The 26,681-nt window shown below is 39.5% G+C and overlaps 1 protein-coding gene across 1 annotated transcript; it reads right to left on the bottom strand.

Annotated features, from left to right (window-relative positions):
- Positions 1–580: 580 nt before the first annotated feature.
- LOC137002678 (zinc finger protein 721-like) lies at positions 581–24,754 on the bottom strand. Its single transcript, XM_067362488.1, has 5 exons — positions 24,709–24,754; positions 21,621–21,776; positions 17,569–19,225; positions 2,038–3,893; positions 581–1,506 (listed from the first exon to the last, which is right to left on the bottom strand). Exons 1-5 carry the CDS (start codon positions 24,752–24,754, stop codon positions 1,457–1,459), a joined length of 3,765 nt encoding a protein of 1,254 aa, XP_067218589.1. The 3' UTR covers positions 581–1,456.
- Between the last annotated feature and the right edge of the window lie 1,927 nt (positions 24,755–26,681).

Consider the following 26,681-nt stretch of genomic DNA (forward strand, 5'->3'; position numbering starts at 1 on the left):
AAAGAAAGAAAGAAAGAAAGAAAGAAAGAAAGAAAGAAAGAACCAACAAAACACATACACAATACATCTCAGGACGTAACATTTTTAAACACTTGCAGTCTGTATAATTCATAAACACAACTTCATTCTTTATAAATCTCTCCAACAGTGTGTAATGTTAGCTTTAGCCACGGAGCGCTATCAAACTCATTCAGAATCAAATGTAAACATCCAAATAAATACCATACTTACATGATCTGATATGCTCCATGACGAACACTTTGTAAAGATCCATTTGAGGGTTATATTAGCTGTGTGAACTTTGTTTATGCAATGCATTATAGAGTCACGAGCTTGGGGGCGGGGAGCGCGAGGATTTAAAGGGGAAGCAGCCTGAATCTGCACATATTTAATTATGCCCCAAAATAGACAGTTAAAATATTGAATAATTAAAAAAAATCTATGGGGTATTTTGAGCTGATACTTCAGACACATTTAGGGGACACCTTAGACTTATATTACATCTTGTGAAAAAGCATTCCAGGGACCCTTTAAATGAGAATACTAGTGTACTGTTTATGAAGGCTAATCTTTAACACCATATCTGCAGACTCTGTTGATTTTCTCCTTGATTCTTTTAACTCAAAAGTCAAGAATTGTTTTGATGACATTGCTCCTGTGAAAGTCAGGAAGAAGAGTCTGTGGCAGACAAAAAGAAGATGCCAGAAAAGATGCACAAGTAGTGCTGTGCCTGATTAAAACAATACAGAAATTAACCTGTCGCTTGATCAAACCGAGGACAAACAAAGACTCGACGCTGGTTGTTGTTTAAAGTTCATAGTAATTGTTCTGACTTCATGAAGCCTGAATGGTGTGAATGAACATCAAACTGACTAGAACTAGAACTAGACTTGTTGATAACATGAGTAATGAGTTTAATCAATCATTATACAAAAAGTAAAAGTGACACTAAAGACTTATAAGAGCCAAAACATCTCAAGAAAACAGAAGCAGTGTCCAGTTTCAAAAATACATAAAAGAATATCTTGCATTTGCATAGAAAAGTACACGTGGAAGAGAAAAATGTTCTAAACAATGAAGAACGAGTTAAAAATTAATATCAGATTCATGTTTCTCTTAAAGCGTATGACTCTTCTTCAGCTCCTGAACTGTGAGAGCACAAGAACACGGAGTTCATTTAAAATATTCCTGCTTTCCTTCATGAAAGAGAACTGAGTGATGGAAATTCATTACTAACTTCAACACAAACTCCTGAAGATGAACTTTGTAAACTGTGGATGATGTTTCTTTGTCGTGTCTCTCGCTGCAGCTGATTAGGACAAATTTGTATGGAAGACATGCTTTATTGTGTCACGTTTGGTGTCAGAACGAGAAGGCAGATGTGATTTCACTGATCCACTTCTTCCCAGTGTGAACTCTCATGTGAATCTTCAGCCTTGATTTACATGTGAAGTGTTTATACACTTTTGTCTTCTGTTTTTCTTTTCTTGTTCACGTGCATCAGATCTAAAAGAAACATTAAATCATGTGAGGTTTCAAATGAAAGACAAACATGAAATGAAAAGTGAAGCTCAAAAATCATGATGAGTTTAATATACATTTTAATCTGGTCAACAACTGCTGTGTCACGATTATGATCTATTTTAATGTCATCAAGATGATTTGTGTTATGAAACGGCTATAAATGATCCGACTCACATGCGATCTAGCTGGGACTCGTTCTTACTGTTTACAGACGTGATGCAAAGACACTCGAATTTCCCTCGAAAACCCACCAGTACCACCCGAATTATAAAACATTATTACAAGCTTACCGTTGTGAATCGGGCTAAGGTAAGGAGATAGTTTTGAACACTGGCTGGTTGCTCAAATATGGATTTTGGATCATTTTTAACCAAAAAAAGTTACGGGCAGCAGCTTCAAATAAAATAAATCTCTATGAAGAGACTTTACTGCTCATAAACATGAAGAACTTACTGTGATTTCAGACTGTGATTGTTTTACATTTGAGTAAATAATGAAGATAACCGAACGAACCTCTTTCTCGTTTCTCCACTGCATGGATCTTCATGTGTTTCTTCAGGTGACTTTTAATAGAGAAACTCTTTCCACACTGATCACACGTGTGCGGCTTCTCTCTGCTGTGGATCCTCTCATGTGTTTTCAGATCTGTTGACCGACTGAATCTCTTGTCACAGTGGGAACACTTGTAAGGTTTTTCTCCAGTGTGGATCCTCTTGTGTCTTTTAAGATGTCCTGATTCACTGAATCTCTTGTCACATTGTGAACACTTGTAAGGTTTCTCTCCAGTGTGGATCCTCTCATGTGCTTTCAGATTTGATGAATTGCAGAATCTCTTGTCACAGTGTGAACACTTGTAAGGTTTTTCTCCAGTGTGAATTCTCTGGTGCTGTTTTAAACACTTTACTGTAGTAAAAGTCTTCTCACACTCAAAGCACATGTACTCTCTCACACCAGTGTGTGTTTTCTGATGTGTACGTAAATATGACCACTGTGAAAAACTCTTTCCACACACAGAACATGAATGTGGCTTCTCCTTTGTATGAATTGTCAGGTGTGTCTTCAGAGCCGATTCCCCATGAAATGTTTTGCCACATTGATCACATACGCACGGCTTCTCTCCGGTGTGGATCCTCATGTGTTCTTTAAGGAGTGATGGTCGCTTGAAACTCTTATCACATTGATCACATGCGTACAGAAGCGTTTTTCCAGTGTGTATCCTCATGTGAACATTAAGGTGAGTTTTTTGTATGAAGCTCTTCCCACACTGATCACATGTGAATGGCTTCTCTCCAGTATGAATTCTCATGTGAATCTTAAGATAATTCTTGTTTGAGAATCCCTTCCCACACTGATCACACGTGTGCGGTTTCTCTCCAGTGTGGATCCTCTCATGTGATTTCAGATTTGCTAACTGACTGAAGCTCATGTCACAGTGTGAACACTTGTAAGGTTTTTCTCCAGTGTGAATTCTCTCATGTGTTTTCAGATGTTCTGACCGAATGAATCTCTTGTCACAGTGTGAACACTTGTAAGGTTTTTCTCCCATGTGAATCCTCTCATGTGTTTTCAGATGTGTTGACCGAATGAATCCCATGTCACATTGCGAACACCTGTAAGGTTTTTCTCCAGTGTGGATCATCTCATGTGTTTTCAGAGATGATGACCGACTGAATCTCTTATCACAGTGTAAACACTTGTAAGGTTTTTCTTCAGTGTGAATTCTCTCATGTAGTTTTAAACAGGTTGCTGATATAAACGTCTTCTCACAATCAAAGCACATGTACTCTCTCACAGCAGTGTGTGTTTTCTGATGTTTATGTAAATATGACAGCTGTGAAAAACTCTTTCCACACACAGAACATGAATGTGGCTTCTCCTTCATATGAACTCTCAAGTGTGCCTTCAGGTTTGATGCCCCATGAAATGTTTTGTCACATTGATCACATATGAACGGCTTCTCTCCAGTGTGGATCCTCATGTGTTCTTTAAGGAGTGATGGTTGCATGAAACTCTTATCACATTGATCACAAGCGTACAGAAGCTTTTTTCCAGTGTGTATCCTCATGTGAACATTAAGGTTAGTTTTTTGTCTGAAACTCTTTCCACATTGATCACACGTGTGCAGCTTCTCGCCACTGTGAATCCTCATGTGAATCTCAAGACTATCTTTCCTTGAGAAGCTCTTTCCACACTGATCACATGTGAACAGTCTCACTCCGGTGTGGATCCTCATGTGTTCTTTAAGGTGTGATGGTCGCGTGAAACTCTTCCCACACTGATCACATGTAAATGGCTTCTCTCCAGTGTGGATCCTCATGTGACGTTCAAGATGTTGTTTTGTTGATAAACTCTTTCCACACTGAGTGCAGGTTGTAGATTTCTTGGCTCTTCTTTTCTTTAAAAATGTCTTTTTAGTTTTTGAGCGACTCAATGGTTTTTCTCCAGGTTTGTCATGATGTTCCTCCTCCACTTCACTCAGTTCTTCACTCTCCTCGCTCTCTTCCATCAGGTCTGAAAGAAAGACAGCGAACATTATACTTTCATATGATCACTAAGAGTAAAGTGAAGAATGGGTAAAGGTAAAGAAGTGGGGGTGAAGAAACAAATGTGAAGGAAGGGAAGTGAGGGAAAAGCATGATAGGAGGACAAGAAAATCTCAATCCATTGTCTCAGTTTTAAACCAACTGTACAGTGTTTGTTCTGAATTCTCTGTGTTCAGCATAATGACGAAGATGCGCACAGAATCAGCGATGTGCGCGTAGTACTATATAGTTGCATCAACTGTTCTTACTGGAAAGTTATCTGGATTGCTCGCATTATAAGGACATTGTATGAGTAATGGACAGGTAAGTCCAGTGTTATTAATAGGCTCTAGAGCACCTGACATCAAAGCAAATTTAAAAATACTGGCTAATGCTAATCAAATACTCTATTATTAGCACAAATTATGTTGGACTTCGCCAGTCGGAGATCACTAAAATTAACATTAAAGAGGTGTGTAAACTCGCAAGTACAATGTCAGGAGAGGTCATTTGCTCTGGTCCCCTTCCTTTTCGTTGGAGTGATGAGATAGTTAGCAGATTATCATCACTCAATGACTGGCTCTCTAAGTGGTGTCTGCAAAATAATATTGGTTTCATAGACTATTTGAAAAATTTTGGGGCAGACCTGATCTGTTGAAAAGAGATAGTATTCATCCCGCCTGGAATGGTGCTGCTCTTCTCTCTAGTAATATGGCAAAGAGTCTTAGAGCTGAAACATGACAAACTATGTCCCAGGTCGGAAAGAAACCGACATTCTTCCATCTTTAAAATATATCTAAACTACGACATATGCTCTCAATGAAGAATGCATAACAGTTAGTTTATGCGTTCATGACCTCAAGGCTAGACTACTGTAACGCTCTACTGGGTGGTTGTTCCTCCCGCTTGATAAATAAACTACAGCTCTTACAAAATGCAGCAGCTAGAGTTCTTACTAGAACTAGGAAGTATGACCATATTAGCCCAGTTCTGTCATCACTGCATTGGCTTCCTGTTAAACATTGTAGAGATTTTAAAATCTTGCTAATTACTTACAAAGCACTAAATGTTTTAGATCCTTCTCCTATTTGGCAACTCTGGAACGCTGCCTGAATCATAACAAAGCACTGTTTGCCAGAGGAGAACAAATTAGTCAATGTTGTCATTAATGAAATGTCATCCTTCATGGCTTTTATTGGTCTCCAGACATTATCGTTTGTCATTAGGTACCAATTGCTCTGTCAAACGTGTCCATAATTGGGAGCTGTTCATCATTTAAGGCTCTAAAATCTTCACTTGAGGTCAGAAAGCATTGAAAAATGCCACATTTTGTGAGATTGCAGGATTCTGACCTCAATAGGGCCATTTGGATGCTGTAAGGAGGCATGACTGAAGTTGCAGTTGCAGTGGGGACATCTCAAAGTGTCATTTCCAGAGCCTGGAACAGGTTCAGAAGGTCTGGTAGTGTGAGTAGAAGGCATGGTGGAGGCAGACAACGGGTCACAACACCAAATCAAGACCGATACTTGACCCTGCATGCCTGCAGAAATCATTTCAAGCCTGCAGTCAGCCTGCGAAATGACCTTCAAGATGCAATGTTTTAGATCCTTCTCCTATTTGGCAACTCTGGAACGCTGCCTGAATCATAACAAAGCACTGTTTGCCAGAGGAGAACAAATTAGTCAATGTTGTCATTAATGAAATGTCATCCTTCATGGCTTTTATTGGTCTCCAGACATTATCGTTTGTCATTAGGTACCAATTGCTCTGTCAAACGTGTCCATAATTGGGAGCTGTTCATCATTTAAGGCTCTAAAATCTTCACTTGAGGTCAGAAAGCATTGAAAAATGCCACATTTTGTGAGATTGCAGGATTCTGACCTCAATAGGGCCATTTGGATGCTGTAAGGAGGCATGACTGAAGTTGCAGTTGCAGTGGGGACATCTCAAAGTGTCATTTCCAGAGCCTGGAACAGGTTCAGAAGGTCTGGTAGTGTGAGTAGAAGGCATGGTGGAGGCAGACAACGGGTCACAACACCAAATCAAGACCGATACTTGACCCTGCATGCCTGCAGAAATCATTTCAAGCCTGCAGTCAGCCTGCGAAATGACCTTCAAGATGCAATAGGGGTGCGAGTGTCCACTCAGACTGAGGAGACGACTTCATGAAGTTGGCTTGAGAGCCAGAACACCAGTTGTGAGGGTGCCTCTTTCCACAGCACACAAACTGGCACCTCTGCAGTGGGCTACAGAACACCGCAGGTGGACAAAGAGAGAGTGGGGTACAGTGCTTTTCACAGATGAGTCCAGTTCTGCATGAACTTCCTAGACAGGCGTAGGAGGGTCCGGCGTCGCCCTGGGGAGAGAAATTTTCCACAAAATGGTTGTACAGCATGACAGTTTTGGTGGATCATTGGTCATGGTTTTGGGAGGCATCTTCATGGGTGGAAGGACAGAGCTTGTCATCATCGAAAATGGCAGCCTGACAGGCCAAAGGTATAGGAATGAAATCCTGAGACCAGTTGTGCGACCGTATGCTGGTGCTATGTGGCCAGATTTCGTGTTTATGGATGACAACGCCTGCCCACATGAGCAAGGCTGGTGACAGAATTCTTGGAAGAGGAAGGCATCTCAAGGATGGAGTGGCCAGCCCATTCACCCGACTTAAACCCCATTGAGCACATTTGGGATCAGCTACAGTTAAGAGTGCAAGCACGCCAGGTCCCTCCATGAACACGTGTGGAGTTGCAAACAGAGTTGCTGGAGGAATGGCAAGCCATCCCTCAACAAAATATCCAAAACCTCATCTCAAGCATGCACAGGCGATGTGAGGCTGTGATCTACTGACTGGTCGTCTCAATGCATAACGTTTGTTGTTTCTTGTCGCATTTGTTAAACCATGCAATTCATGTTTGATCTGCTGTAACATCTTTTGCTGAACTGAAAAAGCTTTCTTTCCTGTTTTGGGTCCTGCTTCAAGCTCTGACGCTCTGACACTCCACACAGAGTGACTACAGTACAGTACATTATCACCACATTATCATGACCATTGTGCTGGCTCCTTGAGACACTCCAAAGTTATTACACTGCTGCACTGCAGGCAATAATGTTTAAGAGGCATTTCTTGTTCATTGTGACTTCAGGTGAATCACAGAAGTACTGATCAACCAACAGGTTTTTGGTGCACTCTTGTCTTCACGAATGTTTGACAAGCCACTTCGCACCTTGTGTCAAACAATCATGTCTGGGCACCATCAAAAGTGATGAAGCATGAAATTAGCCAGTGCCACAGTTCCTCAACAGACCATCCACACCGGCGTGATGAATACGATCCTCAACTAGACTACAACGCAGCCCTGAAGTATCAGCAGAGATCGAGTCAACTGGATCATCCATTGTGAAGGCCTCATCGACACGACAGCCAGTGCCACAGTTCCTCAACAAACCGTCCATACCGGCGTGATGAATACGATCCTCAACTGGATGGAACTGAAATAAATACTTTGAATGTTGCGATCCTATCAGACTTATGATAGCAACCTGATTCGTAACAAAGCACTGTTCGCCAGAGGAGAACTGGCCCCCCAACTAAGCCTGGTTTCTTTCTCCATTTAACACCTATTTGCCACCTGATGTCACCTGATGGAGTTTGGGTTCCTTGCCGCTGTCGCCTTTGGCTTGCTTAGTTGGGGACACTTGACATTTGACTTTATTTGATATTCAACAGTATTCTTGACACTTACTCAACAGTGCTTTTGATCTGCCTGCATTGACACTATTCTTTAAGAGAAAGTATGTACCAGTTATTAATGTAAAGCTGCTTTGACACAACCTGCATTGTAAAAAGTGCTATATAAATAAAGGTGACTTGACAACATTAATTAATAGCAGACTTACATGTTTTACATGAATTTTAAACAATACCCGTTCTTGTCTTAAGACAACTTTGATTAACATTTTTGATCCACTTCAAATGTTGACTACTGTAGATAAATTAATTAATTATTGATTTTTACAACTTTTTACTTAAGTTCGACAAAATTATTCACCAGTTATCAATGTAAAGCTGCTTTGACACAATCTGCATTGTAAAAAGCACTATATAAATAAAGGTGAATTGACTATTTGAATTTAAATGTCATGTTGCAAGTATATTTGTATCAGATACTGTTTCTGAGTTTAATTATATTAATGTTACCTATTTACCGAATGACGCACTGTACTGTATGCCGTCAATCGTTTGAAGTTAAATATAGCAATCGCTCGCTGTGACTTGTATAAGAAGATACTTTGTTGTTTATTATTTACATTAAGTGATTCATCTGCTAATTATTATTTTTATTTTATTCTTCTAGAAAAACCTTGCACATGTCTATCTATGTTGATGCCAGAGCAATCATTAAAAGGCTATCGAGACATCTCTGACAAGAATACTGTAGCGGTCAGTGCACTTCGATCCAGCTATAAAACCTAAATCAGAACAGTGTTGATCACATTCATCAACCCTGTTACCAAAGTTACTGTAAGAAGAATAACCTCTATAACTATGAATAACTTCTATAATTTATAAGAAATACAACTTTATCAGAAACTATGAATCAGATTTGCTTCATTTCTGCTTACAACCCCATCAGTCATTCTGGAAAGATCATTTACATGATACTAGGGATGCTCAGATTGATCGGCCTCATATTGATACTGGCCAATCTCATGAACCGATCTTGATTTGATGATGATAAACTTTAGCACTGCCCTCATGTCTTCACCAGTGTGGAATTTCGAGGTCTCAAAACACAAATAAAAACTCACCATTTGCCATGTATGTGTTCTGAACAACATGGAGGAAGAGTGGCTAAAGAATACAGCGTCTTGTCGACTCTTTAATAAGTATCCTAATATGGCTAGTGTTTTGTGACAGCCCTGTTTTAAAATACCTATTAAAATGTTCACTGTAAAATGAATATTTGTTATTTTTTTGATTCCCAATTAAAATGACAACATTAATATTACTGTAAATAATAATTGTGCAGAAGTGCTTGAACCTTTCTAACATGAATGTTGTTCAGCATCATGAATGAATGAAGAATAAACACCAACCTCTTTGTTCTTCAGTATCTTCAGTGCGTTTCATTCTGCAGGGTTCTGGATCACTCATGTTCTCACTGTCCTCTTTAATAAACTCAGTCTTTGCAGATTTCAGCTCTTCCTGATGCTCGTCTGATGGGAATATTCCTGCATTTATTGATGAACTGCTGTGGGAGGAGCTTCACTGATGATGAGAGTGATGTGGGAGGAGCTTCATTAAGTGAACTGAAGTGGGCAGGGCTTCATTGACTTGAACTGCAGATTGGTTGGTGAAGCTGATCTGCCAAAATCAAAAATATATCAGCTACTATGTTTGTTTTTATAGGGTTAAAGACCAGAAATCAAATTTTAGTGTGCATCGAAATTAAACGTACGAAAGCGATTTTACATAAAAAAAACATTAAATGCAAGTGTCTATTTTAATGTTTCAAATAACTAATAAAACAAGTCAAAATATAGGTGAAATAATGTTCCATCATCATTCAGTATAACAGATATATTTAATGTAAAAAGAAACAACAGTTATTTTGACCTCTACTTAATAAAATATATAAAAGAATAAGAGCTCATGCTGAATTTCGTTCTATTTTAAATGATAAAAAAACGTCTTGCTGACAAATTGGTGAAATCTAGTGGTTTGAAGGAAAGTGGCAAAGTATAAAGACTTAAAATGACAATTAAAGAGTATTTTGGGCTGCAATGTGATCCTTAAATACAGTGTTTGAATGTCAGAAAACGATTCTTGTTTTTTTTTTTTGCTATATTAACTTTTTGTTTCTAATTCTAACGTTATTCTGTTTCTCATTAAAATAATGGCAGATATCTAGAAAAGTAGTAACTGTAAAATAAATAAATGTACATATTTGTAGTCATCAAATCCCCTCAGTCTGTTGACAGCAATGAAATGAGCTTTAAGTGTCAATTTACAGCAGATCTGAAGACATCAGCATAATAAATGAGGTGAAAACAGGAACTATTGACATGAAATACAGAGTGTTTTCAGCAGTTTCTCTGTTAATATTGATGATCCTCAGACCATCAACACTCATTCAACAAGACATTCAGATCATCTCACTTTATTCTGAGTGTTTGCTGTTAGAAACTGATTATTTGAGTAGGAATATATGAGAAAAGACTATAAAACTCATATAAAGAACAGCACAAAGCCAATATCAAACTGTATTCCTATATTAACGTTTACATTTTGATTTGAAATGTTTTATATGGCTCGCTACAGGCTCGATGTAAAGTATTTAACAATATCTGTTTCAGTGTATTTTAATACAAATCTGATCAGCCAAAGATAAAATGGAGCAGCAACAAGATCGCCCTCAGATCAGAACTTTTTACTTGACTTAAGCAGTTTTCACTATGAAACATCGAAACAATCACACAAACGAACACAAAATCACTCAGGTCTGAATGAATTCATCATATTTTCTTCACGTGCTGCACTAAATGTTTACTTCAGCAGGAAAACGACAGAAAAGACGCACAAGTATCGCTGTGCTCGATGAAAACAACAGAAATGAGCCTGTCGCTTGATCAAACTGTATAAAGTGTGTTTATAATCGTGTAAAGTAAATATGAGAAATACCGTGAACTGCTCGACTCTCCTCAGAAGACTCGACGCTGAAACTGAATGAGAGGAAGGCGCGCGCGTGCTGTGACGTAATCGGCCAGAGACGCGCCAAATACTGTAAACATGAACATAATAATCACACAAAAATATCAAGCCTCTTATCTTTCTCTTCCTGCTGGTTGTGTAAAGCTGTGGTGAAATGAACAGCAATTATTTCAGTTCATTATGTAAAAACTGAGTGTTTGTGATCAGCGCTATTTACAGGTCAAACATTTGCAGAAGTTATTTTATGTGTCCTGGGGTGCACTTATAACGCTGGTGTGATTTTTACATCACAAATGGTCAGAATGTAGAAATAAAAGTCATTTTTTACACTGATTTGAACGCTGCGTTTGAAGGGGCGTGTCTCTGTGAGACATGTAAACGGCCACTGCTGTGATTGGCTGACATCTTTGCATATGAAATAAGTACATGTGGAACTCTCTAAAAATTTTGATTCTCCATTTCATGACCTCGTATAACTAATAACAGCCCAACAGATATTGGTGCATGACATTTAATGAACCCGGGGGAGTCAAACTCATTTTCTGTCCGAGACACATCAATGATACTGAATATCTAAGACCAGTTTTGATACTGATTAAAGTATTTCTAATTCAAGTTATTGTTGTCTTTATTGAGAATGGGGTATTATAACTAAAGAAGGTGTTTCACTCAAGTCACTTGTAACTAATTATCATAATTACAACATGAAATGAAAGCATGTTTATTATATAAGTTTTATGACTTCTATGAGTCTCTATTGAGCCATAACTAGTTTATTGTCTAAAAGATTATTTGTATGTTATTTTATGTGTTTGTTTCTCAATTGTGGACTTTCAGGCCCTCTGGTGGAATGAAACAGACATTACATGTGAACTCATTAATGCTCTCAACACACTGTTTTGGGTAAAAACAGGAAAAATAATACTTTACTCTCTAAAGAAATTTGAAGTAAGCAAATCCATAAGTATTTCTAAAGGGAATATTTTTATTCTCCCAGATTTCCTGACAAAAGTAAAGAAGTTACACAGTTTTTTTCATAATAGTCTAATACTTTAAAATAAAACTTCAGACATTTTTAATGATTTATTGGAAAATGAAGCAGTATTTCCAAGGTTATGTCAGGAAAACATGAGGGTGTACAAAAACATTTACAGGACAGACTGGGCTGAAACATACACCCTTTGAACCACAAACTACATCTAGTTCGTTGTCGACTCAAAGTGAAATTCAAGACTTGTCACGTTTGGTGTCGCTGCTGGATCTAGAGATGATCTAGTTACTGTGATCGAGACTGTAGACTAGATCATTGATCAAACTCTGATGTGTTTCTCTCCAATGAGAATCCTTTCATGTGTTTCTAAGGTTTCAACACATAGTGCTGTGTCATTTCTGCTATATTATTACAAATGAATCTTCAGGTGTTTCTACAGGACTGATGCTCAATGTTCACCGCACTGATCACAGTTAAATGGCGTTTCTTCAGAACAAGAAGGCAGATGTGATTTCACTGATTCGTTTCTTCCCAGTGTGAACTCTCATGTGAATCTTCGGCCTTGATTTACATGTGAAGCGTTTTTACACTTTTGTCTTCTGTTTTTCTTTTCTTGTTTTCGTCCATCAGATCTAAAAGAAACATTAAATCATGTGAGATTTCAAATGAGAGACAAAATGAAATGAAAAGTGAAGCTCAAAGATCATGAGGAGTTTAATAGTCATTGTAATCTGGTCAACAACTGCTGTGTCATGATTATGATCTATTTTAATGTCATCAAGATGATTTGTGTTATGAAACGGCTATAAATGATCCGCCTCACATGCGATCTAGCTGGTACTTGTTCTTTGTTTACAGACGTGACACAAAGACATGCTTGAATTTCCCACGAAAACCCACCAGTACCACCCAAATTATAAAACATTATTACAAGCTATCCGTTGTGAATCAGGCTAAGGTAAGGAGATAGTTTTGAACACTGGCTGGTTGCTCAAATATGGATTTTGGATCATTTTTAACCAAAAAAAAGTTATGGGCAGCAGCTTTAAATAAAACAAATCTCTAATTTAAAATGAAATCTAAAATTAAACCTATGCACGTATAAATTCAAACTTCGATTCAAAATCGAGAATTGATTTTTAATCGAATCATGACCCCAAGAATCTATACGAATCGACTCATTAGATTCCCATCCATACTTGGCATCTCGTAATAATGAGAATTGCTCTCATTATGAGTCATGTTGAAATTTTCAGAAAATAAATCCCATTATAGCAAGAAACTTTCACATAATAATGGGACACTTTTATTGTAATAGTATCTTATTATTATGGGATGTACTGTATGTTATTATTATTATGAGAAGTTCTCATTATTATGAGAAAGTAACTTATTCTTTCCCATAATAATCAAATACTTTCTTGATACTTTCTCATAATAATGTACATCAGATACTTTCTGTCATGATTCAGATTGCATGCCAAACTGCTGAAATCAAGTGACTTTGGTGCTCTAAACTGCTGATTCATAACGCTCCGAAGCTTCCTGAAGCAGAGTTTTGAAATCGGCCATCACTATATACTGTAAGTCGTTATTTAGTTTTTTTGGCACACCAGAAATATTCTCGTCGCTTTATAATATTAATATTGAACCACTGTACTCACATGAACTGATTTAAATATGTTTTTAGTACATTTTTGGATCTTGAGAGAGGAAATGTCATTGCTGGCTATGCAGGCCTCACTGAGCCATCGGTTTTCATCAAAAATATCTTAATTTGTGTTCCAAAGATTAACAAAGGTCTTGCGAGTGTAAAACAGCACAAGGGTGAGTATTTAATGACATTATTATATTTATTTGGTGAACTAACCCTTTAAGCAGCATCATTGCACAAAGGCTGTGTCGTGAGGCTTCTTTTCTTCAGCTTTATTAGTTGTTTTGATTTATATTTTGTTGAGTGATTTTTTTTTTTTTACTGTTACTGTGTTAACACTCTTTTCTGTCAAGACCACTACTGTCTAATAAGATTGATAATGCATAGAGTTTGTATTGGCGGTACGGCTCTGTTCTGGGCAAAAACTCCCTGCGCATCCATGCAGCCTAGCATTGATAAGAGGAGGGAGAGCAGCAATAAACCCCCTAGGTAAACAGAACAGGACCAACATATGTAGATATCACTAAATGTCATAATTTAACATGTACACATATTTCAAGAATTAGTCTATATATAATAATGCCTACTACAAGAAACATACTCCGATCACTCAGATACGGAACAAGTACTGCATATGGGGGGAAAGCTCCTTTTTTCTTGATGCTGAAGCCTTATTCAATAGCGCAGTGTTACTGCACGGCCATTGGTTCAAACTGGAAAATGTTTTTTGAACCAATGACGGTACAGCGTAGCAGCATGAGCCTGCAGCGCGCCAAAGCCCACCAAAATGGGCGGGGAGACTGGCTATATAAGCAAGCATTTCACCATAGGATTTCAGGTCATTTGACTGAAGCGACGACACTGAAGCTGCAGCCTCATACTGCATATGGGGGAACAAATTCAACCTCACCGTGCCACGGGAGGGAACGACTGGACTTATCTTGAACACCAGAGGGGTCCAGAGGACAAGTGAGAAGGCCGAAGCCGTCGAACCCTTTGTTACACTTTCTAAGAGGGACGTAGCTCCCTAGGAGTGGCATGATGATGGAGCTCGATAGAGGCCATTGTATCATACCAAGAGGACACAAGCATGCAAGGTCAGAACGTCCAGGTTATAAAATCTGACAAAAGTGGATGAGGACCAGCCTGCTGCCTTACAGATGTCTTTGACAGAGACACCACTAGACCAGGCCCATGAGGAGGCCATCCCTCTAATGGAGTGGGCTCTTACTCCTATGGGGCAATCAAGGCCGATAGAAGAGTAACAGAACAATAGTGAGTTGTTGCTTTGAGACCGGAAATCCTTTGATGTGGCCGCCAAAGCAAAGAAAAGCTGGTCAGATTTTCTAAACATTGCCCCTCAATGTAGGTCCTCAATGCCCTTACTGGGCAGAGTAATTTCAACTCTCGCTCGTCTAACGAGAGAGGCAACGCTAAGAGGGAAATGACCTGTGCTCTGAACGGGGTCGAGAGCACTTTAGGGATGTAGCCATACCTGGGCTTTAGAATGACTTTCGAGTCATTGGGCCCAAACTCAAGGCATGCAGGGCTCACGGAGAGGGCCTGTAGGTCGCCAACACGCTTGACCGATGCTAGTGCAAGTAGCAGAGTGGTTTTGAGCCTTAAGGGGCGAAGGTCAGCTGACCGCAGTGGCTCAAAGGGGGGCCCTTTGAGCGATCTGAGGACCGTGGAAGGTCCCAAGTGGGAACAGTGAGAGGATATGGGGGGTTCAACTGCCTAGAACCACTGATTGGCCAGCGATAGGAGCGTGGAATGCTGCAATGGCAACTACATACACCTTGAGCGTGGAAGGACTGAGGCCCTTGTCCAGACGCTCCTGGAGAAATGACAGTATCAGAGATACATCACACACGACTACACGTTTGTGCAGAGCACCAGTCGACGAAGACCGACCACTGCTAGGCTTAGCAGCATGTTGTAGACTGGGCTCTCGCCTGAGAAATGGTATTTAGCACGTCCCCGGGGAGGTTTAAAGGCTCCCATCGAGGGACCATAGGTGCAGAGCCCAGAGTTCTGGCTGTGGATGCCAGATTGCCCTGTTCGCTTGAGAGAGGAGGTCCCGTCTCAGGGGGATCGGCCATGGGGCTTTCATGGAAAGCCTGAATAGCTCAAAGAGGCGTGTTACAGGCGGGTTTTAGTGAAGCGCTGCAGAGCTAATGTCCAGATGGTGGAAATGCAGTGTGATTTTGGGCTTGGTGCTACAAGTCCAGGGCTATTAGCCTAGCCTAGCCTGTTGAAAGCCCTGCCTCGCACTAGCCTGACTGTGGAAAAGCGGCTAATGAACGCACCTTGCAGGGACTGGGCCAGCAAGCGACACGCTGAGAGGCTCGGCGTTTTATAAAAAATGCCAGGAAAATATGCTCATGAGTCCTCAGTGAGAACGCTCATTCTCAATGAACGCGGCTTGCCGGCAAGCGATGTGCAGAGAAACTCAGTAAACACAACAGAAATTATGCTTCTTAGAATGAATATACATCATGAGTCCCACCTGGGTCAGGGAAGAGCGTCATGTCACATTCAGTTGAGCGGTATCAGAAATGAGACAGCTCTTCCTCAATGAACGTGGCTTGCGGGAAAAAGCGGGCAAGTAATGTGAACAAAGGTCCAGCATAATAAACAGAGAACATATGCAAGTTCCACCGAGTGTAAGTGAGCACTGAGCTCGCTTTTTAGTGAGCGCATATGTCCTCATGAACGCGGATTGCAGGGGTGGGGCTGGAAAGTGAAGAGTAGAAAGGCCCCCCGAAACGGGGGAGAGCATATGGAGACACGCATAGAGATTTGGAGAAATGCATTCAATCAGACTGAAAATGTATCATGAGTCTCGCCTAAGTCAGGAAAGAGCATCATGTCAAATTCAGCTGAGAGTGAGAGCTTGCTCTCGTGCTCCCATAATGAGAGCACGCATCCTCAATGAACGCGGTTTGCGGGGACTGACCCAGCAAATTACGCGTTTTGAGGCATGGCATTTTGAAGCAAATGCCAGCGAGAAAATAAGAATACAAGCTCTGTACTCACCTGACGGAAGACGGCAGGGAATGAGCTGAATGCTCCCAGATGCTGAAGGCAGCACGAGGGCAGCGCGGTGAACAGCTGCTACAGAGCGAAGATCCTCAGAGTGAGAGAATGCCATGAAAACGGCAGAGAAATTGCTCTTTTAAGCGGTTAAAACCCACTGGAAATAGCTCTTTAAATTGTTGGCCGGATGGCTGCAGAAGAAGTGCTGAGCGACCTGGAGGCACGAAGTGGGCGGGCAGTCTGTGAGGGCGCCGGCACTGCAGGTGGCCGGTGAGTCTCAGCTGGTCCGCTACGGTGCCTCTTCAACGGCGGGAAGCTCGTTCCAGCAGGCGAAGGCGGTCAGCATGGAGTTCCAGCGAAGGACCTGAAATCTTATGGTGAAATGCTCGCTTATATAACCAGTCGCCCCGCCCATTTTGGCGGGCTTTGGCACGCTGCACTGCCATAGGCTCGCACAGTTACGCCATGCCGTCATTAATTCAAAAAGTTTTCCAGGTTGAATCAATGGCTGTGCAGTTTACAATGCGCTACTGAAAAAGATTTCAGCATCGAGGAAAAAGGAGCTTTTTCCCCCATACGCAGTACGAGTGAATTATCGAAAGGGAACCCTTTTTATTTTGTAAGTTATTATCTTGTTTGTATATACTTCTTGTTATCTGTTATTGGCCTTGTCCCCTCTTGAAGCCTTGAAATCCTCCCACATTTGTAAAATAAAGAATATGTTTTTGATATTGAGTTGATTTATGGTCTTTGTTAAAGCCCTAGGGTTGGGACTTGAACCTTTCTGCCTCCACACATCACAACATTTTTATTCTGTTTCCAGTTTCCCCAAGCCTAGATTAGCTAGGGACGTAACAAATGTGAAAATCTGAAGCAGATATCAAGCAACTACCAAAATGTCCTGTTGTTCATCATGGCTGTTAAGAAACGTACACAGAAGAAACTTTACTGCTCGTAAAGATGAAAAACTTACTGTGATTGTTTTTTTATTTGAGTCAATAATGAAGATAACTGAACAAACCTTGTCCGGCGAGGATCAAGGAGATCCAGTTTCTCCACTGCATGGATCTTCATGTGTTTCTTCAGATGACTTTTAATAGAGAAACTCTTCCTACACTGATCACATGTGTGTGGCTTTTCTCCAGTGTGGATCCTCTCATGTCTTTTCAGATGTTGTGACCGACTAAATCTCTTGTCACAGTTTGAACACTTGTGAGGTTTTTCTTCAGTGTGAATCCTCTCATGTGCTTTCAAATGTTCTAACTGAGTGAATCTCTTGTCACAGTGTGAACACTTGTAAGGTTTTTCTCCAGTGTGGATCCTCTCATGTGTTTTCAGATTTGCTAACTGACTGAATCTCTTGTCACAGTGTGAACACCTGTAAGGTTTTTCTCCAGTGTGGATCCTCTCATGTATTTTTACTTCTGTTGACACACTGAATCTCTTGTCACAGTGTGAACACTTGTAAGGTTTTTCTCCAGTGTGGATCCTCTCATGTGTTTTCAGATGTCCCAATTCACTGAATCTCTTGTCACAGTGTGAACACTTGTAAGGTTTCTCTCCAGTGTGGATCCTCTCATGTGCTTTCAGAGATGCTGACTGATTGAATCTCTTGTCACAGTGTGAACACTTGTAAGGTTTTTCTCCAGTGTGGATCATCTCATGTGTTTTCAGAGATGATGACCGACTGAATCTCTTTTCACAGTGTGAACACTTATATGGCTTTTCTCCAGTGTGGATCCTTTCATGTCCTTTCAGATTTGTTAAATAACTGAATCTATTGTCACAATGTGAACACTTGTAAGGTTTTTCTCCAGTGTGAATTCTCTGGTGCAGTTTTAAATTGTTTGCTGTAGAAAAAATCTTCTCACACTCAAAGCACATGTACTCTCTCACACCAGTGTGTGTTTTCTGATGTTTATGTAAATATTCCAGCAGTGAAAATCTCTTTCCACACACAGAACATGAATGTGGCTTCTCCTTCGTATGAATACTTAGGTGTTTCTTCAGAGCTAGATCCCCATGAAATGTTTTTCCACACTGATCACATGTGAACGGTCTCACTCCTTTGTGGATATTCACATGAACATTAAGGGATTTTTTGTGTGCGAAACTCTTCCCACACTGATCACAAGCGTACAGAAGCGTTGCTCCAGTGTGGATCCTCATGTGTTCTCTAAGGGTGTGTTTGTGTTTGAAACTCTTTCCACATTGATCACACGTGTGTGGCTTCTCTCCACTGTGGAACCTCATGTGACTCTCAAGACCATCTTTCCTCATGAAACTCTTCTCACACTGATCACATATGTACGGCTTCTCTCCAGTATGAACTTTCATGTGAATCCTAAGATGTTGTTTATTTGAGAAACTCTTCTCACACTGATCACATATGAACGGCTTCTCTCCGGTGTGGATCCTCATGTGTCCTTTAAGGGTTTGTTTGAGTGCGAAACTCTTTCCACACTGATCACACGTGAATGGTCTCACTCCGGTGTGAATCCTCATGTGTCCTTTAAGGGTTTGTTTGTGTGTGAAACTCTTCCCACAGTGATCACATGTGAACGGCTTCTCTCCGGTGTGGATTCTCATGTGATACTCAAGACTTTGCTTTGTTGATAAACTCTTTCCACACTGAGTGCAGGTTGTAGATTTCTTGGCTCTTCTTTTCTTTATAAATGTCTTTTTAGTCTTTGAGCGACTCAAGGGTTTTTCTCCAGGTTTGACATGATGTTCCTCCTCCACATCACTCAGTTCTTCACTCTCCTCGCTCTCTTCCATCAGCTCTGAAAGAAAGACAGCGAACATTATACTTTCATATGATCACTAAGAGTGAAGTGAAGAATGGGTAAAGGTAAAGAAGTGGGGGTGAAGAAACAAATGTGAAGGAAGGGAAGGGAAGGAAAAAGCTTTTCACTCTGTGGACTGTGAAAACGTGTGTTTGTATTGTCCGTACTTCAGGAGATCAAAGTATGAGAGGTTATTTCAGCCTTACACTGTTACTTCTGACATGATTATCCTCCTTTTAATGGCAGAGCGTTTCTTAAAACTGAGAAACTCAGGAAGTGACATCATCTGGGCTCTTTCTACAGCATGATAGGAGGAAGAGAAAACAATCTCAATCCATTGTCTCAGTTAAAACACAAACTGTACAGTGTTTGTTCTGAATTCTCTGTGTTCAGCGTAATGACAAAGATGCACACAGAAACGGCAATGAATCCTTAATCAGAATGGTGCTGATCACATTCATCAACCCTTTTACTAAAGTTTAACTATGAATAACTTCTACAATTTATGAGAAATACAACCTGATTTGATGACGACAAACTTGAGCACTGCCCTCGTGTCTTCACCAGAAGACGACCTAACCTTTTGAAAAGAGATGGTATTCATCCTTCCTGGGATGGTGTTGCTCTTCTCTCTAGTAATATGGCACATAGTGTTAGAGCTGAAACATCACAAACTACGGCCCAGGTCAGGAATCTGCTAGTCATCTCACGTTACAGAAGTCAGATAATTCCCAACACACGGAAACTCTTTAAATCTTTTGAAACCAATCTTTTATTTGAAGGCCATGTTTCTATCATCCATAAAACTGCATTCTTCCATCTTAAAAATATATCTAAACTACGACATATGCTCGCAATGAAGAATGCAGAACAGTTAGTTCATGCATTCATGACCTCAAGGCTAGATTACTGTAACGCTCTACTGGGTGGTTGCCCTACTCGCCTAATAAACAAACTCCAGCTGGTCCAAAATGCAGCAGTTCTTACTAGAAGAGTTCTATCAACATTACATTGGCTTCCTGTTAAACATTGTATAGATTTTTATATCTTGTTAATTACTTACAATGCACTAAATGGTTTAGCTCCCCAGTACCTAAGTGAGCTCTTGATGCATTATAGTCCTTCACGTTTATTGTGATCTCAGAATTCAGGCCAGCTGATAATACCGAGTAGGGCTGGGCGTTATATCACATGCGATTGTCACGCACATTTTGTCAGTAAAGCCGCTTCCCTGATTACCACTAAATCGCCATCACCTGCTTTCAAATGGAGCGGCATTTAATAGACAGAGCCGTAGATCACTGACAAGCCACGCAATATTGCGTTCATTATCGCAGATGAATCGGCTTCGATAATGAACACGATATTGCGTGGCTTGTTCGCATGCAATATATCACCCAGCCGTAATACCTGGCACCTAAACTCTGGAACAATCTTCCTAGCATTGTTCGGGAAGCAGACACACTCTGTCAGTTTAAATCTAGACTAAAAACGCATCTCTTTAACCTGGCATACACATAACACATTATCAATTTATATTTTCAAATCTGTTAAAGGATTATTAGGCTACATAAATTAGGTATATATATATATATATATATAAACACCAGATGTACTCGTAACATCAAAAGAACAATGGCATCTACGCTAATATTAGTCTTTCTGTTTATCCCAAGGTTTACCGTAGTCAACCGGATCCGGGCCGTATCCAGGTGAGACCGAGGACTGGCGCCTTGACACGACCACAACGCAGCCCTGATGTATCAGCAGGGATTGAGTCAACTAGATCATCCGTTGTTAAGACCTCATTGACACGACAGCCAGGCACAGATTCCCAACAAACCATCCATTCCGGCGTGATGAATACGATCCTCAACTTGATTGAACTGGAGCAAATATTTTGACTGATGCAATCCCAATCGGACTCGTGACCTGTAACTCTGCCTGAATCATCATCATGCACTGTTTGCTGTTCACCAGAGGAGAACTGGCCCCCTGACTAAGCCTGATTTCTCCCAAGGTTTTTTTTTTCTCTCCATTCTTATCGCCTGTATGTTACCTGATGGGAGTTTGGGTTCCTTGCCACTGTCGCCTTTGGCTTGCTTAGTTGGGGACACTTGATATTCAACAATGTTTTTGATCTGCCTGCACTGACACCAGTGTATGCGAACTGAACTGAGCTGGATGATGACATCACTGTTTTCTCCAGTGCTGATATATAGATAAATTAACTAATTATTGATTTTTACAACCGAATGAATCAATACTGAATTTACTTAAGCTGGACAAAATTATTCACCAGTTATCACTGTAAAGCTGCTTTGATGCTATCTGCATTGTAAAAAGCGCTATAAAAAGGTGACATATACATTGACTTGACATAAACACCAACCTCTTTGTTCTTCAGTATCTTCTGGATCACTCATGTTCTCACTGTCCTGTTTAATAAACTCAGTCGCTGCAGATTTCAGCTCTTCCTGATGCTCTGATGCTCGTCTGATGGGAATATTCCTGAATTTAATGAAGAACTGCTGTGGGAGGAGCTTCACTGATGATGTAACAGATATGGGAGGGGATCTTCACTGACAGTGAACTGAAGTGGGCGGGGCTTTGTAGACTCAACTGCAGATTAGTTGAAGGGGCTGATCTGCCAAAATCAAAAATCAGTTACTGTGTTTGTTTTTACGGAGTTAAAGACCAGAAATCAAATTTTAGTGCATGCATCAAATAAAACGTACAAAAGTGATTTTACATTTAAAAAAAAGGTTAAATGCAGGCCTTTTATTTTTAGGGCTGTGTATTGCTAAGAATCTGGCGATACAATATGCATCACGATACTGGAGTGCTGAACAGAGCTGGTGTGAACATATTCACATTGCTATGCTCAGATACTTTCTTTATGCAGTCACCGCTGTCATTATTTGTTTTGTGTTTATTTTGTTAATGCATTGGCAGATTCAAATTAGTTTCCTGAGTTTTGGATTATATAACATGGTCTATTTTGCAAGCAACTGACTCTTGTCGATCTCCTTAGTGGGTTTTCTATAGTTGAAGCCAAAATAAATCCACACTTCAGCTCTGTATGCCACGGGAGCGGAATAATTCTTTCGTCTTGTGAGCTGAGTTTGCTAATGCTTACGCGCTTCTCCGGCTATGCGTCAGTTGGTCAGTTTACGCTCTGAGATAATGCTGACATCAAGTGGTTGGGTTTTATACAGTCTGTGGTTTAAACTGAACACAAACCCACAAATTTTGGATGTAAATAAATAAATAAATAAATAAATATTGATACGGAGTTTTTGAAAATTGATATGGTATCACCAAACATCTTGCGATATTCATGTGTATCGATATTTTCTTACACCCCTATTTATTTTCATGTTTCAAATAACTAATAAAAAAGTCAACATATAGGTAAAAAAAATGGTGCATCATAATTTAGCGTAACAGATATATTTAATATAAAAAGGAATCAACATTTATCTTGACCTGTACTTAATAAAATATATAAATGAATAAGAGATCACACTAAATTTAAATATATTTTAAATGATTAAAATCTTGAAGGAAAGTGGTAAAGAATAAAGATTTAAAATGACAATTAGAGTATTTTGTGCTTCACTGTGATCCTTAAATACAGTGTTTGAATGTCAGAAAATTATTATTGCTCTAAATACTGGCAAATTTTTATTTTATATTAACCCCTTTTCATATTTGACCAAACTAATTGCATTAAACATTCATATTGATATTGAACAACTGATGCTAATTCAGACCTTTTTGTTTCTAATGCTAACTTTATTCTGTTTCTTCATTTAAAAAATATCTAGAAATAATAATATTCAACACAATATATAGCTAACAATACTATATACAGTATGATTTTACCTCAAAATCCAACAATTTGACACAAAATGATAACTGCAAATCCATGTTTCTCTGCTGGAGTCCAGCTGTTTCTGTGAATTGCAGTGATTCATTTGCTTCTTTTTTCTGTAGCTTTCGGCGGTTTTTAAATATATGCCTCAGGTTTTGTGTCAAAGCTATTTGTACAGTCAATCACAAAGCTCTTTCCCGTTTTGTATGTGTTTTGTGGGTTTTTCGCCACATTCACGCTGAAAACCAATGCTGCCGCTGCAGTCTTTGTGCCACTCAGGCAAGACTTTGTGCCACAACAGGAAGATATTTTTATAATGCACACAATAGCGTAAGACAAAGTGTAATGACACAAAATTTAAGTAGAGGAGATCAAGAAAGGACTGAACTACAAAGAGGATGCAAAGAATTTACAATCAACAACATGTTAAACACAAAACAAGGATCTGGTATAATTATAAAGACAGTTTTAAAATTCATTAAGTGGACTTAAGAATAGAATATAGAACAAATTTTAGCTTACACCTACACCTACGACCAATAAATCCACAGAATAGAAGAAGAAACCCACAGTAGAGGGCGCTAATGCTTTATGTGAGAACACGAGATGATGATGAAGAAGAGCCGGTGAGTCGAGCAGTATTTCTCATATTTACACGACCATCAAACCATCAGTTTGATCAAGCGACAGGCTCATTTCTGTGTTGTTTTAATCGAGCACAGCGATACTTGTGCGTCTTTTCTGTCGTCTTCCTGCTGAAATAAACATTTAGTGCAGCATGTGAGGAAAATATGATGAATTCATTCAGACCTGAGCGATTTTGTGTTCGTTTGTGTGATTGTTTCGATGTTTTCATAGTGATAATAACTGTTACTGAATGTCAAGTCATCAGTCAAAGTTTGAGGTCTGTGAGGGGAATTGATGGGAATCGATCTCTAGTTTTGCTGCTGCCATTTTATTTATACTCTTTTAACATATTTGACAGATCAAATGTGTTAGTCACTGTTCAAATATACTGGAACAGATACTGTTAAATACTTTACATTGAGCCTGTAATGAGCCATCTGATGTGAGACTTTTTAATTACCTAAATAGCTTGATATGAATATAGATTAACGCTGGAAATATACAATTTTGGTTATTTTTTGAGGTTTTATGATGGTTGGTTTCTGCAGTTTGTAAATATATTAATTAATTTATTGTAATGGATTTATTAGAAAAATCTAATTACATTTAGATTTAATTTAGCTGTAGTGGCTGATAAACATAAGTGTTTGTTTTTGTATAATCCATATTGTGAGAAATAACAGTAGTCTTACTACTTCGGTAAAGTTGGTTTTATATTCGCACATTCGGACTTCTGATAAATTCAGGCTTTCCAATAAATGTGCAATAAATTAATGTTTGCGAATTTTAAGCAGCGGCATGATATTGACAACCAACGATTGTCAACTTACAACATTTTTCACAGTCGATCAAAATAGGCAAGTATTGTTTTAATGGCATATTTACTTGTGAATGTCCACTGAATGTCCAATGTAGTGTGATTAACAAGGCTATTGAATACGGATGTCCGAATGTGCGAATATAAAACCAACTTTACCGAAGTTATTGTCTTTCAGTAGAGCAGTTTTATAGTCTTTTCTCATATATCCTGACTCAAATAATCAGTTTCTAACAGCAAACACTCAGAATAAAGTGAGATGATCTGAATGTCTTGTTGAATGAGTGTTGATAGTCTGAAGATCATCAATATTAACAGAGAAACTGCTGAAAACACTCTTTATTTCATGTCAATAGTTCCTGTTTTCACCTCATTTATTATGCTGATGTCTTCAGATCTGCTGTAAATTGACACTTAAAGCTCATTTCATTGGGGGATTTGATGGTTACAAATGATGATTTATCGGTCACTTTGTGGTTCATCATGCTTCCCGATCTTTCAGTCCTGGCATGTTTGTATTCAGCCTTGATTGCATGGGCGTCGGAAGCAAAAAAAAAATGTTGGTGGGTCCTCCCTCCAATTTTTTTAAATGCAATTGTATATATATATATATATATATATATATATATATATATATATACAGCTATGGAAAAAATTCAGAGACCACTCCAAGTTCAGAAATCAATGTTAAGTGGTCTCTTAATTTTTTCCATAGCTGTATATATATATATATATATATATATATACATACACATTAGATAGATAGATGGATAAAATGCCAATCAATCGGTAGTTATTGATTTTTTTTTTTTAAATAGAACAACGAGACACAAACCTTTACATTCAATCGCGTTTTTGCTCCCATTTATTTTCACACATTGGTGCATACAAAGTTTAGTCCCCAAGTGTGCACAACCGGAGAAATACACAATTACCTTTGATTTCAAAATGATACAAAATGTATGATGCTAGGCGGGTTCGGGGGCATGCTCCCCCGAGAAAATTTTGATTTCCTTTGTGTACATATATGCATTTTAAGACGTTTTAAGTCCAACAAATTGGATAACAATATATAGCTTTAAAACCATGTCAACAAATACATACATGCACGCAGTTTTGAGGCAGCTTTAATCGCATGTTTGGTAATTCCATTACTTAATTTACCTCAGAATAATGATGGCGCATGCCAGTATAGTTTCTTTAGCGCTTTAGTTAAACTATAATAAAGTAATATGCAGCGCGCGCCGGCGCATTTGCGCGAGCAATTCTTGAGTTCGCGTCTCGAGCGCAGTAGGCTATAGCCTAACGGCTGATTGGAGTTTTACTGAAATAGCCTGACAACATCTCATCTGACTGCAGTTCACTGTTGTTCAGCTGAAGCTACCTTTTCCGCGCTCGTTTGACTTGCGGCTGGCGCTGAGGCGAAGGTTGAATGCGCGTCTCAAAAGTGTCCCGTTTGTTGTGGCAGCATTTTCTAGGCTAATATTCATAGCTAACTTTTTGTTTTTTTGATTCATAAAGAATCGTCTTGTGGCTAACAAATTATAGGCTATAGCCTAATTTGTACTGGCTATGTAGGCCATGTGAATTATTTATGGACATAATAAGTGGCGGAGCCAGACATTGTAAACATTCGGGGCTGTAACGAATCATCACTCGGGCATTGATCCATTTGCATGCTTTATTACAAGAATAGTAGTAATACAGGCAGGGTCAGACAGGAGCAAACTGGTATGTGAGGAACAGGCAGAATCGTGGTCAGACAGGCAGTAAGTCAGGGCTGGCAGATAACACTCACAGAAACGGGAAAACAGGCAGACGTCAGAGGTAGGCGGCAAAGGATCGTAGACGGGTATACAGGCAGACAGCAACAAGTAATCAAACAGGAAATAACGCTCGGAATTGTTCACCACGGCAAAACAAGACTTCGCGTCTGACAGGTGGATATGGCAGTCTTTTATAGTCCGGGTAATGTGATACAGCTGCAGGTGTAATCAGTCCAAGGTACGGGCTTATGGGAAATGTAGTGTGGGTGAGTGTGTGTGCTAATATTCGGGTGATGGTTCCCTCCGATGGCCAGAGGAGGGAATCACGGAGTTCGTCTCCGTGACAGAGCCCCCCCCCTGCGAGCG

This window comes from Chanodichthys erythropterus, chromosome 3 (genome assembly GCF_024489055.1).
Source record: "Chanodichthys erythropterus isolate Z2021 chromosome 3, ASM2448905v1, whole genome shotgun sequence".
NCBI lineage: Eukaryota > Metazoa > Chordata > Actinopteri > Cypriniformes > Xenocyprididae > Chanodichthys > Chanodichthys erythropterus.

Bases quoted from the DNA above. Each gene is read 5' to 3' on its own strand.
- LOC137002678 (XM_067362488.1), bottom strand. From the start codon at position 24,754: ATGAGAAAAGACTATAAAACTGCTCTACTGAAAGACAATAACTTCG. The intron at 21,777-24,708 runs GTAAAGTTGGTT...TTACATCATCAG, and splicing joins ACTGAAAGACAATAACTTCG to TGAAGCTCCTCCCACAGCAG. The intron at 19,226-21,620 runs GTTGGTGTTTAT...TCTTTCTTTCAG, and splicing joins AGATACTGAAGAACAAAGAG to AGCTGATGGAAGAGAGCGAG.